This window comes from Leptopilina heterotoma, unplaced genomic scaffold (assembly GCF_015476425.1).
Source record: "Leptopilina heterotoma isolate Lh14 unplaced genomic scaffold, ASM1547642v1 Lhet_66, whole genome shotgun sequence".
Classification (NCBI taxonomy): domain Eukaryota; kingdom Metazoa; phylum Arthropoda; class Insecta; order Hymenoptera; family Figitidae; genus Leptopilina; species Leptopilina heterotoma.
The window spans coordinates 367,487-385,724 of record NW_025111153.1 but is presented as its reverse complement, the minus strand read 5'-3'; the positions used below and the strand labels follow the sequence as shown (position 1 = coordinate 385,724).

Genomic DNA, 18,238 nt, shown 5'->3' with positions numbered 1-18,238 from the left:
TTGGAACTACAAAATTTTTAAAAATAGTATTTTTTAATAATTATTTAATATTAACAGTTTTATTTCCTCATAGGGTGTCGATTTTCTTAGAATCAATTATTTTTACAAATTTTCAAGTATAGCGTATATAAATATTTCAACATGGGGAACAAATTCTCCGGATGTATGTGTGTGGATGCATATCGAAATGTTTTTTCAAGGGCGGTATTCATAGTCCCGACTTAAGCAAGGACTTAAGCTTTGCTTGATCAAGTCGGTCTTATTCGAATGAGTCGAGCTTAAGACCATATGTATTCATAGTCAAAAATAAGCAACTGCTTGGTAAAGGAAATGCAGCTTAAGAACTTCTTGACCAAGCAAATGCTTAAGATGATCTTATTGAGCGTTCGGCTTTTTCCGTCAATATTCTCTTGTATCTACCAATAAGCGATGGTAGATAGCTTATATTCATTAGAAAAAATGACGCTAATGCACATAAAATATCTTATAATGGAGAGGAGGGGGGTAAAAAAAACTTAAAAATATGCATAATATTTTAATATTTTTAGGAAAAAAGTTATAAAGTAAAAGGATACAAAAAATGACTACCAGAATGATGAAAAATTGAAATATTCTTTATTCCTGACGAAAAATTATATTTAGATTCTAAATTTTTCTATATTAAAAGGTAGAAAAAATTATTTCAACTATTATTATATTGTTTCTAAAAAAATTATTCTGAGTCAGAATCAGTGAAATTTTACAAAAAATAAGGAGTATTTTTATAATCGAAATGAAAAAAAAACATTTTTATTTGGCCATTGTCTCTCTTAAACGCCAACAAACGACAGAAAAAATTTTGTTTAAAAAAAGTTATTGTACAATGAATTTTTTGCAACTTTTTGAACAAAATCTTTTTTTTCTAAACCAATGAACCAAGAGTGCATACAAAAGGGGTGAAACAATTAACTTTCGTTTGGAACTACAAAATTTTTAAAAATAATATTTTTTTAATAATTATTTAATATTAACAGTTTTATTTCCTCATATAGGGTGTCGATTTTCTAAGAATCAATTATTTTTACAAATTTTCAAGTATAGTGTATATAAATATTTCAACATGGGGAACAGATTCTCCAGATGTATGTGTGTGGATGCATTTATTTGGTAGACACATTCTTAAGGCCAAATCGAAATGTTTTTTCAACATTTCGATGAAAAAAAATACTTTTTATTTCTCGTGAAAATTTTATAAATTTTGAACCTTTTTTTTAAATTATTAAATTTAAATTATTATTAAATTGTTTTTAATCAAAAATCTTTTTATTTTTATTATAAATATTTATAAAAAGACAATAAGTAATTACTTAAGTCATGTAAAACGTTGACTTAAAATCATAACCTCAATTCGTTCAAATAAGTTCACCGGCAATGTCAAATAAGTTCATCTTATTTGACTATGAATACTTGGCGTTCTTAAGATGGGACTATGCATCTCAAAATCGAACAATTTACTTTTCCAAGCAAATGCTTAAGTTGCGGCTTAAGGCAATGCTCATTGCACGACTATGAATCTAGGTGGCAGCTTAAGTCGCTGCTTAAGAAATAAGTATCGACTATGAATACCGCTCCAACATTTCGATGAAAAAAAAATACTTTTTATTTCTCGTGAAAATTTTATAAATTTTGAACCTTTTTTCTAAATTATTAAATTTTAATTATTATTAAATTGTTTTTAACAAAAAATCTTTTCATTTTTATTATAAATATTTATAAAAAGACAATAAGTAATTGCTTAAGTCATGTAAAACGTTGACTTAAAATCATAACCTCAATTCGTTCAAATAAGTTCACCGGCAATGTCAAATAAGATCATCTTATTTGACTATGAATACTTGTCATTCTTAAGATGGGACTATGCATCTCAAAATCGAAGCATTTACTTTGTCAAGCATATGCTTAAGTTGCGGCTTAAGGCAATGCTTATTGCACGACTATGAATCTAGGTGGCAGCTTAAGTCGCTGCTTAAGAAATAAGTATCGACTATGAATACCGACCTTAGGTTACACTAAGACAAGCTTCGACAAGCATGCGCGTAGGTGGCGCTAGTGAACTTGTCCAAAAAATCGCGATGGCCTACCTAGACAGTAGACCAACCTTGACTACATTCCCCTACTTTACTTTACACTGTAAAAAATTCTGGTGTATTAAAACATACTGAATGTAATTTTACACAGCAATATTATAGGCTGGACGTAGTAAATTTACTAAGTTTCAAAGTAGTTTTACTATTTTTAATAATTTTACTTTATATGACTATGTAATTTAATAGTTTTGTGTAAATTTACTACGTCCGACGTAGGAAAATTTGATCACTATGTCCAGCATGTTGTATTACACTCGTCTGTTTTTTTACTTTATTCTGTGAATTTACAATGGTCATGTAAAGTTACCACGGATACGTAAATTTACGTTGTATTGCATGTAAGATTACATGCCGCGTGTATTTTTCCTTTAGCGCGGAGTTAAATATATTATATGGATGCTTGCACATGCTCAAAATAAAGTGAACTGCCAACACCGACATTTTGCCTTTTTTGTGTTTTTATTATTAGTATATATATTTTAGTGTTTTCAATTAGTATTATTTAACAGATTACGCATTAGTTAAATTACATGCGGCATGTTTTTGAACAGAACGCTATTTGAAGCAACCCATTTTAACATTGAGCATGTAAAATAACATGCAGGTTATGTCAAATGATCAGCCATTTGTAAAATTACACGCTTGACGTAGTGATTTTCTTTTCCTACGTCGGACGTAGTAAATTTACATGAGAATTTTTTACAGTGTACTTTTTAAAATTTTTCAATTAAAATTCTTAAGGTGCTTCTATACCTCCGGTGGATTGGTCAAGCAATCGGCTCGATGAATTTTCACGGTCGGAAAATGTACTTTCATGGCGGGTATTTTTGAATAAGTAAATGTTGAAAAGGTTTTTACTTGAAAATTTATTTAAAAAAATGATTTTATCATAGAAATTCTTTTGAAATTTATGTTAAAAAACATGTTTTATTTCAAAAGTTATCAAATTTTAATTCAAAATGTTTTAATTTTCCAAAGAAGTGTAAAAAGCCTAATGTTTTTGAAATGCTAGTACAGACGGTACAGACTGTTTGTTATGAATGTACATAACCTAGCGTTGTGTTGTCTGTTCATTATTATTTAATATAATAATAATTAAATCATTAAATTTAGAATATAATAATATCACAAGCACGACAACACAACGCTAGGTTATGTACATTCATAACAAACAGTCTGTACCGTCTGTACTAGCATTTCAAAAACATTAGGCTTTTTACACTTCTTTGGAAAATTAAAACATTTTGAATTAAAATTTGATAACTTTTAAAATAAAACATGTTTTTTAACATAAATTTCAAAAGAATTTCTATGATAAAATCATTTTTTTAAATAAATTTTCAAGTAAAAACCTTTTCAACATTTACTTATTCAAAAATACCCGCCATGAAAGTACATTTTCCGACCGTGAAAATTCATCGAGCCGATTGCTTGACCAATCCACCAGAGGTATAGAAGCACCTTTAGAGAAATTCCATTATTTTAAAAAAAATTCAAAGAAATTCTTCAAAAGAATTTTATTCGAATTTTTGAACATTTTAACAAAATTCTTCACAAGAATTCAATTATTTTCATAAATAATAAAATTAATAATAATTAATAAATAATAATAATAATTAATAATAAAATTAATCCAAGGAATTCAATTATTCTCAAATACTTTGATAAAATTCTTTGCAAGAATTCAATTATTTTCAATACATTACTTTTAAAATTAAAAATATTTGTTATTTTCTGGAAAAACAAATATTAGGTAATTTCAAGAGAAAATATTTAAAATTTGCAAAAATTTATTTGTTTATTAATTCAAATGTTTTATCATATCGCTTTTATGGAAATTTTTAAAAATGATTCGATTTTAATTTAATAATGTTTGTTTTCTTTAAAAAATGATTTTGAAAAATGCTTATATTTTCTTTAAAGGAAGTTAAAATTTTTATTTAAAGAAATACGCATATTTTAATTTTTAATTAAATTCATAGAAAAAATTTGAAAGAATTAAATTATTTTTATAAATAATAAAAATCTATAGATTAATTTAATTACTAAATTAAACTGCATTTTAATAAATTTTAATAAAAAATTCTGAAGAAGTTAGTTTTTTTTTGAAAAATTTTTATTCACATGTTTTTGAAATTAGTTGAATTTTCAAATAGTAGCTGTGACGTTACAAATTAAAAATTTTTGAAATTTTCAATTGATATAGTTCTTTATTATTTTAACATTTAATTCAATAAATTATTAAATTTTTGAATAATTTTTGTTAAAAATTCTAGAAAATAATTAAATTTTGTAATGAAACACTGGTTGTAATTTTGAGAAATAAATTAAATTTCAAAAAGTTTTAAATTGAAACTTTTTCAAATTCAATTTCCTGTAGGAAAATAAGTAACAATAAAAAATTTAAATATTTAAATGAAATTGATGAATTTTTGAATAATTTAATTTAGAAATTTAGAAAAAATCAGGTTTTTGGAAAATTTGAATTTAAATTTTTTCAATATAAAATGATCTCCTGAAAATAATTGTTTGAAAATTTTTCAAACCATTGTAAATTTCGTCAAGTTTTGTATAAATAAATTTTAACCTTTGCAGATTTTATTTTTTTAAAACTCGTGTTTTTGAAGAAAAATGAGAAAAATATAGAAAAATTATTTGCAAATAACTAAATTTTACAAAAACTTAAAATTAAATCTATTAACGGAATAGAAGGAAAAAAATTAAAAATATTTCTTGAACTCGAAAAAATACAAAACCAAATTTTTTACGAGCCTAAATAAAATAAACAAATTTTCAAATAGTATAGATTTTAGTAGAAAATGCAAAGTTTGTTAAATTTTCTCTTATTTCTTCCCATTTTTGAACATATTTTATGCCTTAAAAATTGTGTTTATTTAAACTCTTTTTCTGTTTGACTTTTTCCTTGTCAACTTTATAAATTTGACGAAATAAAACTGTGGAAACATGTTATGTTAAAAAAAAAAGAAATTATATTTGTAATCATCTATTACACACTTTTATATATTCTGTCTAAAAATACAGCAAGTATTTACACTTTTTTTTTCATATTCCTATTATTTTCTTTATTTTTCTTTTCATTGAAATTTAAAGATGAAAAATAAATCATTTTTTAAAAGAAATGAATGTAAATTTCAATGATAATATTGTTCATTATTATCGAAATCATCGTTCCAAATAATTTCCATAATCGATTTTTTCAGTCTCGTTTTTTCAGGCTCCATTTTCTTTGCCAATTCACCAGCGACTAGTTTACCAAATATTTCATCGGCATCTTCATTTCTCTTACACGTTTCAAGATACCTTTGAATAACAGATGTGATATTTGTAATAATATTTTCCGTTGAATCGTCATATTTTCGTTTTCGTTTTTTTTGTCTCTTAGTGGAATTCTCAACTTTCTCCGATATCGAAGTCCCTGATTCCGATGTTGTTTCTTCATTTTGATAAACAACCTCAACATTACTTGGCAATGATGTGCCGACATTTAATGCCTCTGATTTTATTGGTACTGAATTATTTTGATTTTGATGATTCGAACCAACGAGTTGAACCATCACTGTTTTTGGCACTTGGACAAATGATAAATTACTTGGTTTAAAGTCTAATGGTTGTAAATTTCCAGTCGTTGAAATTGGCTTTATTTGCGTGAACGCTTGACCATTGAAAAGTGTTGTACTCACATTTTCATTTATTGAATTTTTCATTAATTTCGAGTCGAGACTTTTCGATTTATGATAGACGCTGAAAATGAAAAAAAAGTTTTTTTTTATTTTTTACTTAATTTTGTTTTTGTTTATTTAATTTTTTTCTTACTTTCTCCGTTTGATGAATGGTTCGAGAAATCGTAATTCTTCATAAAACGGCCAAGTTGATAATTTAAATTTATTATTTCCGGTTCTTTCAAATTCCTCTTGTATTCTTTTTTCCTTGGAAAACTTTTCTCTTAGCCTCACCCACTTTTGTTGACATTCGTTAACTAAAATGAGAATTTTCTTTCAATTAGAATAAAACTAGCAAATGATTTATTACAGATTTAAAATTTACAGAATTCACTTATTAAGTTCATAATATTAAATATTCTTGTTTATTATTATTCAAAAATTTTAATAAAATTTCTCGCAAGAATTTCATTATTCTCATGAATAATAAAATTCTTTAGAGCAATTCAATTATTTTCACTGCAATTTTAATAAAATTTCTCTAAATAATACAATAATTCTTAAAAATGTTAATTAAATTCGATTATTTTCAAGAATTTTTATATAAATTCAATTATTTTTAACAATTTTGATGAAATTCTTTTTAAAAAATCATTATTTTCAAAATTTTTAATAAAATTCCTTTCAAAAAATTCAAAAATTCAGATAAAATCCTTCGAGAGAATTTAATTATTTTTAAAAATTGTAAAATTCTCGGCAAGAATTCAATTATTTTCGCATAAATAAGAAAATTCTTGGCAAGAAATTCAGTTATTTTCAGATACAATTTTAATCAAATTTCTAAGAAAAAATTCAATTATAATCAAGATATTTTTAATAAAATTTCTCCAAAAGGTTCAATTATTTTTAAAAATTGTAATAAAATTTTTCTAAACAATTCAATTGTTTCTCAAAAGTTTTTAATAAAATTCTTTGTTAATTTCAATTATTTTCAAAATTTTCAATTAAAATTAAAATTACTTTTAAAAATTACATTATTTTTACGAAATTTAATAAAATTCTTCAAAAAAAATGTAGGAATTATTTACGAAAAGTCTAATAACATTGCTTAAAAGAATTTAATTTTCTACATAAATAATTTTAATATAATTTAATAGAAAAATCGTTAATTACAATTAACGATTATTTTAAAAACTCGAAAGTAATTCTTTATAAAATTCAATTCCATTCAAAATTTTCAGTAAAAATTATTTTAAAAAGACTTCATTATTTTCAAGAAATGTGAAATAAATTCTTAAAAACAATTTAATTATTTTAAAGAATTTTAATAAAAATCTTGCGAAGAATTAAATTATTTTCAATACAATTTCAATTATATTTTCCCGAAAAAATTCAATTATTTGAAAAAATTTGGATTAAATTCTTGAAATGAATTCAATTGTTTTCAAATTTTTTTTATAAATACTTAACAAGAATAATTCAATGATTTTCAGTATATCGACAATTTAATTATTTCTGAAAATAATGGAATTTTTTAATAGAATTTTATTAAAACTTTTCTAAATAATCGAATCCCTGCGAAAAAATTTATTATTTCTACTAATAATTGAATTTTTGCAAAATTTAAAAAAATAATTGAATTTTTGAGAAGAATTTTATTAAAATTGTATTTAATTAAAGTAATTGAATTCCTGTGAAAAATATTTACTATTTATTGATATTATTGAATTCTTTCGAAGAATTTTGGAATTCAACTAAAAATGTATTTAAAATAATTGAATTCCAGCGAAAATTTCGTTATATTTTTAAAAATAATTGAATTCTTGAATTGGATTTTATTAAAAGTTTTTTTCAAATAATAGAACTCTTTAGTGAAAAATTCAATTATTTTTTTTAAAATAATTGAATTTTCTAGGAACGATTATTAATATAGATTAAAAAGAATACAATTCATGTTAAAATAAAGATTTAAAATAAAGAATTTTTTAAAAATAGTTTAAAATTTAAAATAAAAATGAAAAATTGTTTATTAATGTTAAAAATAAAGAAATGAAGAAGATGATTTTTTTAATTTAAGTAAAATAATTAAAAAATTTTACCAGAAATATTTAAAGAGCCAGCAATTTCGTGCCAAGTCTGTTCTCGTTTTTCAATATCCTTAAAATCCTTCAATTCCTTATTGTAAAGATGAGAATTGTGTTTCACTAAGTCTATCAATAGATAATCTCCTTCTCTTATTGTTTTTATTTGCACACGATTATCAGTATAATCCTGATGGTCTGCCATTCTAAAAAAAACAATTAAACTTAAAAATGTGATCAACAAAATTTACAATTTAATTAATTCAATAAACTAGTTGAAGGAATTAAAAAACTGGAATTGCAAATATTTTTAAATCCATAAACTAAGGTTAAAAAAATATAACATAAACAATAAAAATAACAAAATTGAAAAAAAAATTAATAATTAATAAAATTTTAATAATAATACCTAATAATAATAATAATAATAATAAAATAATATAAAAAAAATATTATAGGTACGATAAATATTGTTTAAAAAATTTATAATAATAAAATTAATCAATTTTGAATTTAAAAAAAGATAAAAGAATTTTTTAATTTATGAATTAAAACAAATTAATTAATTAAATATCTACAAAAATATCTTTTTTTATATTTGTGAACTAAGAACAAACCTCTTGTTTTGACATGTGATAAAACTCAAGATCCTTTGACACATGACAATGTTTGTTTACTATTTTTTTTGTAAATAATTTTTTGCAACGAAGCATTTAATCTCTTGATAATTTAATATTGCTAAATTTCTCATATGAATAACAAAAATTTAAGAAAGTTTGCGAAGAAAATAGTTACATTTTTTTTGTTAGAAAATTTTAATACTTAAACTAACTTGAAAAAATTTACAATTATTTTTAATTTAACATAACTATATAACAAACATTATTCATATTATAAATTATTTTTTAAAAATCGTATAAAATTAAAACAAAAAATGAAAAAAAATAATTTTTGAAAAATACTTTTAGACAAAAATTTAATTAAATTGTACCTACAAATGAAAATTTGAAATTGAATTTTAAAAAAACACCATTTTGATCGTTGATTTTTTTATAACCTCAAAAAAACTACTTTTTAAAATAAATAGAAATAGCGAGAAATATTTGCAATTATGTTTGAATAGGAAAATATTTGCTTATTTGAAAAAAATACCAAAAACAAATTTTAAAAAGGAAAAAATATTCAGAAACAGATAATTTGTAAAATTAAGGCTAAATTACACAATCATACTTACGTTGTTTATTCACTGAATTTAAACAATGTTGCGTTTAAAAAAATCACATTCTTAAAAACATTGAACGGCTATTTTTGCAATTCATTACTTATAAACATTTTTATCACGCGCTTTTTCCAAAAGTTGAGAAAATCAAAATCGATCCGCGATTGGTTGACACAAGGTTTATTATAATGAACTTAAACATATTATTTCTATGTTCTATGGCCTTTTCCCTTTGTCCTAAAAATGCCCAATAATTATTTTATTGACATTTTTTTTTAGAAGAAGTGTAAGAAAAGTGTAGTGTCGCATTAATTGAATTTTGCAGAAACGAAAATAAAATTAAAGGTTAAATAATAAGTACTGATAAAAATGATCGTAAAAAAATTAAGTGTATTTTTAGTGGGCAAATATACATAGAAACATAAATGTAATCGTCCTTTTTTTGCGAAAGTAACTTAGGAACATTAGGTAACGTGATTGGCATAAATATGTTTTACGTCTCTTTTTCTCATGAAAATTGTAACGAAATTAACCAATCGCCGATAAATAACTTCACAAAAGTAAATTTTCATTGGCAGTAACTATAGTCTCACTCCCGGCATTTTGATTCGATTCTAGTGAATTTAAAAATGACCAAAATGACCATTTATTAAATAAGATTAAAGAAAAAACTCAAAAACCTAATTAAAAATTAATTCTAAAAAAAGTTTTTCTTATTTTTAAATCTTTTTGCAATTTGTATATCTGAATGAGGCCTTTTTTCGTGCCTTTTTTATTTAATGTATAGCAGACGGAAAAAGAAGCATAACCTCAAAACTTTTCATAAACAATGTCACATGGATTTGAGACGAATGTAAATAATTATTAAAAAAAGTATAAAATAAACAGAAGTAATTTTAAGCCCTAAAAATGAAAAAATAAAAAATTGGACAACAATGGAGGAAATAAAATATATAAAAGAATTGTTAAAAATTCACTTAAAGGACAATGAGTTAAGGACTGAAGGTACCAAGGAGAATGATGCTTTTTTTATAAACACTTGTCACATTTGTCATTATTTGGATAAATCGGAAAAAACTTTAAAAAGATGTAGTAGTTGTAATATGATTTCCTATTGTGACACTGAACATCAAGCAAAACATTGGCCAATTCACAAGAAATTATGTAAAATAATTAAACAAATTATTTCAACGAATGGCAGTTATAGTATTTTCGGTAATACAAAAGGATTAGACAAAAAAAATTGGGTAAGTTTTTTTAATGTCCTATCTCTAAAACCTTCAACTTTTCAATAAAATTTTTTTTAATTTTTTTAACACAGTATTGAAACTCTGTTTACATAATAACTTTAAGAACCAAACTTTTAAATTCTGCAAGTGGAGAAATAAAACAAATCGCCTTCGAAAAGTTATGAATTAATTTAAAATTGGGAATTATTTTTAAGCTTGTAACAAAAAAAATATATTCACCAGGTATTTTTTCTTTAGAATAGAAAACAGTTGAAAGTAATTAACTGAGGGGTTATAATTAATAATAATTATATTATTAAATAATATATTATTATTGCTAATTGGTTGTTTAATTGGATCCGCCATTTTGAATTTTTAAAAATTTGTAAAGCTAACATCGGATTCGTAATAAACGATCAAAAAACCCCAAGTAGTCGCATTTTCAAAAGCTTAGCTCAACTTTTTAAAATATTCGTCCGCCATATTGGATACGCCATTTTGAATTTTTAAAAACTGACATTGGATTCGTAATCAGCGACTCCAAAAACCCCCGAATAATAAGTTTCATGCAAATCGGATCAATTTTTAAAAAAAGTTGTTCGCCATATTGGATCCGCCATTTTGAATTTTGAACATTTTGAAAAAGTGAATAATATAATAATACAATTTATAATAATTAAAGATGTCCCAGTGAAAAAATCAGTATTTTATATTATAAGAATATTGTTACTGTACTTCTTCAAAATTGTTTTCATCATTTCAATTAAATTATTAAATTTTCTAGAATTATTAACTAAAATTCTTCTTTAAATCTATTATTTTTAAAAAAGTCCTTCAAGATTTTTCAAATCTATTTGTTTACAATTAAATTTTACGAAATTTCGATTATTCTGAAATTCTTCAATTAAATAATAAAAAGACTTCAAATAATATAATGAAAAATTCAATGCAATTTTTTCAAAAATCTTTGAAATTCAATTATTTCTAAAAATTCATGCTATATTGCTTTGAATATTCAATTATTATCTAAAATTTTAACTGAAAGTAATTTTTAAATCAATTTTTATTAGAAATTTCTACGAGAATTCAATTATTTAAAAAAAAGAATTCATTAAATAATTGAATTTTTCTTAAAATTCAATTCTGATGAAGAATTTTATCAACAAATTTTTAAATATGTAATTGAATTCTTTTGACGAATTTTAATAATAATTTTTAAGAATAATTACATTTTTCGAGGAATTCGATGAAAATTGTCTTAAAAATAATTGAAATTCTGCCATGAGTTTTATTATTTATAAAAATAATAATTAAATTTCCTAACAATTTTTTTTTTATTTTTGAGCATAATTAAATTTCTGCGAAGAATTTTATTATTCTTGAAAATAATAGAATTTCTGCAATCATTTAACTTCTCAAAAATTAAAATTTTTTAGTGTTTTTAAATTTCTTTGATATAATTTTTACGAAGAATTGTATTAACAACTTTTGAAAAAATTTAATTTCTTTTAAGGAGTTTAATTAAAATTTTAATGAAATTTATTATATTAAACAATTTTATAACAATTTTTGAAAATAATTGAAAACTTTTTGAAGAATTTTATTAAATTTTTTAAAAATAATTCAATTCCTGAGCAGAATTTAAATAATAATTGTGGAAAACAATTGAATTCATGAGAAGAATTTTATTAAAATGTTTGAAAATAATTGACTTCTTGAGAAGAATTTAAAAAAATTTTTGACAATAATTTAATTTTTGAGAAGAATTTCCTTATCTATTTATATAAAGATAATTTAATTCTTGACGAGAATTTTTAAAAAATTTTGAAATTAATTTAATTTCTGTAAAGGATTTTATTACTTTTCAAAAGAATTGAATTCTTGTAATGGATTTTGATATTTATCAAAATAATTGAATTTTGGAAAAGAATTTTATTAAAATTCCTTAGAATAATTGATTTTATGAAAATAATTTATGCGATTTTGTTGTTTATCAAGCTAATTGAATTCTTTTGCAAAATTACTTAAAAAGTTTTGAAAATAACTGATTTTCTGCGACGAATTTCGTTGCAATAATTCAAATATTTTCATTGAAAATATTTGAATTATTGCAACGAAATTTATTGTTTTATTGAATAATTGAATGTTCCTTAAAATTGAATTTTTTCCACAAGTTTTAATAAAATTTTTAATAATAATTGCATTTTTCAAAAAATTTATTAAAAATAATATTAAAAATATTTGAAATTCTGGGATGAAAATAATTGAATTCGTAAATGAAATTTTATTATTTATGAAAATAATTGAATCGTTTCGTAGAATTGTATCAACAAGTTTTTTCTATAATTAAATCTGTTGATAAATTTTATGAAAATAGTAAATATTTAAAAACATTGAATTGTGAAAAACTTTTGAAAATAATTGAAATTTTGCAAAGAATTTTATTTAAATTTTTGAAAATAATTGAATTTTTGGCGAAAAATTTTGCTATTTATAAAAATAATTGAATTCGTGCAAAGTATTTTATTAAAGTTGGTTTAAATAATTGAAATTTTGACAAGAATTTAATTAAATTCTTAAGAATTTTGATAGGTATTTATCAAAATAATTTAATTTTGGAAAAGAATTTCATTAAAATTCTTTAAAATAATTGATTTTATGGGGAGAATTTTGTTGGTTATCAAGATAATTGAATTCTTTTGCAGAATTACTTAAAAATTATTGAAAATAATGATTTCCTGCGACGAAAAAAATAGGGGACTTTTAGGGAAATAGGGGACAGACTGTGAAGCCTGTAATAATTGAATTTTTTTAAAGTTTAAATCTAAAATTATTAAAAAATTCATATTTGTAAATAAAAAATGTTGTATTGATAATTGATAAGTTGTATACTAAAAATTAATTAATTGATTAATTTTTTTTTATTATTTCAGGTAAAATTGAAAATGAACACAATGCTAATCGTTTCATTGAAACTTGGACGAAAATTTACATCTAGTGAAAGGAGCATGTTTTTATTTCCAAGAATTTGCTGTATTTGTCATGAGAGTAATCCTCAAGTACTGACAAATTGTTTCGACTGTGGAAATTCATGCTTTTGCGACGAACACATTTTGGACGCGGGGCATAAAATAATTTGCCCATCGTTTAAACTCTCTTACAAGTTAAGCCTTCTAAAAAACATTACCAGCAATATGAGCATCTCAGAAATTGTTTGCATTCTCCTCGATAGAAATCCAATAAATTGCATTCCATTCGCAGACAAAAATGTCGAATTCACCACAATGAGCCAATTTATCAAATGCTTTTTCCATCAAGTCATTGACGAACGTCGTCAAAATAATGTCGCTGTTAGTTCCGATTTTTGGCAAGTTTTCATTGCTGAATATTTCACGAGACCATTGACACTATTGTCGGCTATTAAATTAATCAATTACGAATTAGAGACTGAATTAATTGTACATATTATCGGATCAGATTTCGTCGAAGTTGATGGAATTTACGCATGGGAAATTCTTTTCCACTTGATGCCAAAAATTGAAAAATTGACAATTGTTTTCATTGGTCCAGAACTTGTTATTAATGAAATAATGACAAATTTTCTTTGTGAGAAATGTAAAGAATGTGGAAAATTGATTAATATTGTCATTGATAATCGTTTTTATCATGAATTTACAAATGAAGTATTTAAAAGACCAAATTTAATTGTTGGCTACAATTTGGGAATAAGTGAAAACGAAAATCCAGGAACGTTTAATGATACGTGGCAGTTGACGATTTTGAAAATAGCGGAAATAAATGTGCCATTTGTAATGACTTGTTATACTGAGGGAGAAGCTCTTAAAGATCACAAGAGAATATGTAACTTTTTGAATAACGTAAATACGAATTTTTTTTCTTTACTTCAACCAAATAGATTTGCGAGTTTGACGCCTCTTAGGGACTTTGAAAGCGAAGGGGTGTTTTATCAAAATGATCATTTAATTGTTTATAACAATTGTCAAACGAGCAAGAATTGATTTTTTCAATTTTAAAAAATTCAATTTAAAATTAAAAAACAGTATCTATACTTAGTGAAAAATAAATTTTAAATATATTTTTTATAGTAACTGTTTTTTGATTTAAGTAAACAGTTTCTAATCAAAATGTACAACAACTCAAAGTTAATTGTTTCCTTTTCCAAAAGAAACATTTATTAAAATTGCGATCGACCGATTTATTTTAATTTTAATCAAAAGCAAATTCTCATTAGATCGATATTTAAAATTAGTGAAATTTCAACGTATATTATAAGATTGTTTAATTTAAATTATTTTTGTAATAAATAAACTGTGTTTTTCAATAATAATAAATATATTTTTCCAATAAATTGCTTTTTAAAAAAATGTTGTAATTAAAAGTTATTACCGTGGATAATATTAAAAAACTCTTTGAAAATTGTATGATAAACTTTAAAAATTACAATTTTTGTATTTTTACAATTCAGTTTAATTAAAATCTATTTTCAAAATAACAGGCCTCGTTCTCAATAATTAATTTTCAAAAAGTAGCTTTAAAACTGAAAAAAATTGTAAAAAAGAAGCTATCGAAAAATTAAATTTAACTACTCAATTTTTTCATAATATTTCTAAATTAAATGTACATTCAAAAATATAATAATTAAAAAAAAAAAAAATATTTAATTACCTATTTATTTTTCCACAGGAATTAATTAGTAAAGTCTTTTTGAAATTTAACTACATTAATTTAACTATTTCTAAAAATAATTGAATTCTTGCGACGAATTTTAAGGGGGCATATACAGTCATGAACACAAAAAAAAGGCGCTTTTTCTTTATTTATTTTCTTTGGAATTGTTCAATATTTTTATTCAAAAAATTTTGCTTATTGATTGTAATGTTATTAAAAATAACAATTTATTTTTTTATTACAAAATATTAATCAATTTCTTCGTTATAAATTATTATTTTAAAAATTTGTATTTTTTTTCTGTGGACACAATTACAGAAGCCAGGATAATCTAATATCAAAAAACAAAAAAGATTTTGTTATTAGAATACTTTCTCTCGGGAGTGGACGAAGGATTTTTTTTTCAATTATTGGAACACATTTTACAACAAAAAAATAGTCGATTTTTTTAAACAAAAATCACTAGTTAAAATTTAAACTTCTCTAAAAAATCGAAAATTCAATTTTTTTGAAAATCCTTCGTTCACCCCCGAGAAAAAGGACTCTAATAACAAAATCTTTTTTGCTTTTTGATTTCAGATGATCCTGGCATCTGTTATGGTGTCCACGCTAAAGATCGATTTTTTAAACTCATAAAAAATAATTGTTCATAACTAAGAAATTTATTAATATTTTGCTATACAAAAATAAAAATCTCTTGTTTAAAACATTATGAATAATATGCAAAACTTTTTGAATAAATATATTGAACCATTTAAGAGAAAAAAAATCAAGAAAAAGCGTCTTTTTATGGCCTCATGACTGTATATGCCCCCTTAATAAAAAATTTTTTTAATAATTGAATTTTTTTGAAATAGTAAATATTGAAAATGATGGAATTTCAATAATTTTTGGAAATTAATTAACTTTCTACGAAGAATTTTGTTAAAATTATTTTGAAAAAAATTGAATTCTTAAGAAAAAAATTTCAATAAAATTTTTGAAAATATTTAAATTCTTTCAAGTAATTTAATTAAAAAATGGATTGAAAATAATTTTTAAATTCTAATAAACAAATTATGTCACAATTATTTTTAAAAATAATTGAATTCTTTTGAAGACTTATAATAAAATTTTTCAAGAATAATTGCATTTTTCGAGAAATTTATTTAAAATTCTATTAAAAATAAATGATATCCTTCGATGAGTTTTATTAGTTATGCAAATATTTGAATTTTTGCAACGAATTTTATTAAAATTTTTTAAAATAATTGAATTCCTAAGAAGAATTTTATTATGTATAAAAATAATTGAATTCTTGCGAAGAATTTTATAAAAATCTTTTTACATAATTGACAGATTTCGCACTCGATAATTAATTTTAAAAATGTAGCTATTTCAAACTAAAGAAAGTAAAAAGCTAGCTATCGAAAAATTAAACTTGACGATCAAAAAAACTCGTTTTAGACACTTCAAAAAAATGACAAAAATTGCATTCCATATTTTTTTATTTTCCTAAATTTTTCCTAATTTTCATCAAAAATATTTACTCCTTCCTTATCCTGCTAATAAATTGAATAATTTCTGAATTGAATTTTATTATTTATGAAAGAATTTAAATATTTATAAAAATAATTTAATTCTTGCAAAGAATTTTATAAAAAAATTTTAATTTGATTTCTTTCGATTAATTTTATGTAAATTGTAATTTAAATAATTGAATTCCTGAGAAATTTTTATTATTCATGAAAATAATTGAATTCTTAAGAAGAATTTTACAAAAATGTTTTTAAATAATTGAATTCTGATTGGAAATTTTATGAAAATACAAGATATTAAAAATCATTGAATTGCGAAAAGTTTTTAAAAATAATTAAATTTTACAAAGAATTCAATTAAAATTTTTGACAATAATTGAATGTCTGTGTCGTGTTTTATCAAATTTTTTTGAAAATAATTAAATTCCTAAAAAGCATTTTATTATTTATGAAAATAATTGAATTCTTGCGAACGATTCCATTAGAATTTTTTTTAAATAATTAAATTTCTAAAAAGAAACTTATTACTTTTAAAAATGATATTGAATTCTTATGATGAATATTGTTATTTATGAAAATAATTGAATTTTGCAAATAATTTTATTAAAATGCCTCAAAATAATTGAATTTTCGGGAATAATTTTGTTATTTATCGAAATAATTGAATTCTTTCGAAGAATTATTTACGTAAATAATTGAATTGTGAGGAAGAATTTTATTAAAAAATTGTTTTAAATAATTGATTAAGAATAATTACATTTTTTGAGCAATTCCTGTAAAATTGTATTAAAAATAATTGAATTCCGGAGAAGAATTTTATTACTTATAAAAATAATTAAATTATTCCGAAAAATTTTATTAAAATGTTTAAAAAGAATTGAATTTCTGCGAAAAATTTTGTTATTTTCGAAAATAACTGAATTCTTTATAAGAATTTTATAAACATTGTTTTAAATAATTAATTTTTTCGAAATATAATAAATGTTATGAACATTTTATTTTAAATAATTGAATTCTTCTGGAAAACTTTATTTGTGAAAATAATTGAATTTTTCGACTAATTAATTTAAAATCTATTAAAAATAATTGAAATTCTTCGATGAGTTTTATTATTTATGAAAATAATTGAATTCTTCCTCAGAATTTTATCAAAAAAAAAAATTTTTTAAATTGAATTTTTGTGGAAATTTTATTATTTATGAAAATAATTGAATTTTGGATGAATTTCATCAATTTTTTTTAAATAATTGAATTGTAGATAAGTTTTACCTGTAACTCGAAGGGGAGAAAATCCATCTCTCGTGTCGATGTAAATAACTTTTCCTTTTAATCCACCGTACCTTTTGTCCAATTGAACGGCAATACTTGCTTGAAAACTGAAAAAGGAGAAAAAATAAAAAAAAAACTTTTTCATCATTTTATTCATGAATATAATTTATGGAAATTCATTGAGTTTTCAAGTAATAATAATAATATTGAAAATTGAAAAAAGCAAACAAGATAATTTTTTTTAATTTACAGTGTTTAAATAAATAAATAAATTTTACCAAATTTGTGTTTTTCCAGATCCCATTCCTCCACATAATTCTGTCATTGTTCCACAATGAAATCCACCATCCAAAATTTGATTAAGTGTTCTCGAAGGAATTCGTATTTTTTCTATTTTGGGTTCTTTCTACAGTGAGCAGAGAAAAAGA

At 22.3% G+C, this 18,238-nt stretch overlaps 3 protein-coding genes across 3 annotated transcripts in view; 1 reads left to right on the top strand and 2 right to left on the bottom strand.

Moving 5' to 3' along the window:
- Window positions 1-18,238, bottom strand: part of LOC122510046 (DNA repair protein RAD51 homolog 3-like) — a 50,545-nt gene that overhangs the window by 29,667 nt on the left and 2,640 nt on the right. Inside the window, exons 3-4 of the mRNA XM_043624431.1 lie at window positions 18,089-18,216; window positions 17,811-17,917 (exon numbers count right to left, since the gene is read on the bottom strand). Coding sequence (XP_043480366.1) covers window positions 17,811-17,917; window positions 18,089-18,216 — 235 coding nt within the window. The remainder of the gene's footprint in view (window positions 1-17,810; window positions 17,918-18,088; window positions 18,217-18,238) is intronic.
- LOC122510045 lies at window positions 5,199-9,491 on the bottom strand. Its single transcript, XM_043624430.1, has 4 exons — window positions 9,122-9,491; window positions 7,906-8,093; window positions 5,961-6,123; window positions 5,199-5,888 (listed from the first exon to the last, which is right to left on the bottom strand). Exons 2-4 carry the CDS (start codon window positions 8,090-8,092, stop codon window positions 5,279-5,281), a joined length of 960 nt encoding a protein of 319 aa, XP_043480365.1. The 5' UTR covers window position 8,093; window positions 9,122-9,491; the 3' UTR covers window positions 5,199-5,278.
- Window positions 9,910-14,704, top strand: LOC122510043. Its single transcript, XM_043624428.1, has 2 exons — window positions 9,910-10,353; window positions 13,269-14,704. Exons 1-2 carry the CDS (start codon window positions 10,042-10,044, stop codon window positions 14,352-14,354), a joined length of 1,398 nt encoding a protein of 465 aa, XP_043480363.1. The 5' UTR covers window positions 9,910-10,041; the 3' UTR covers window positions 14,355-14,704.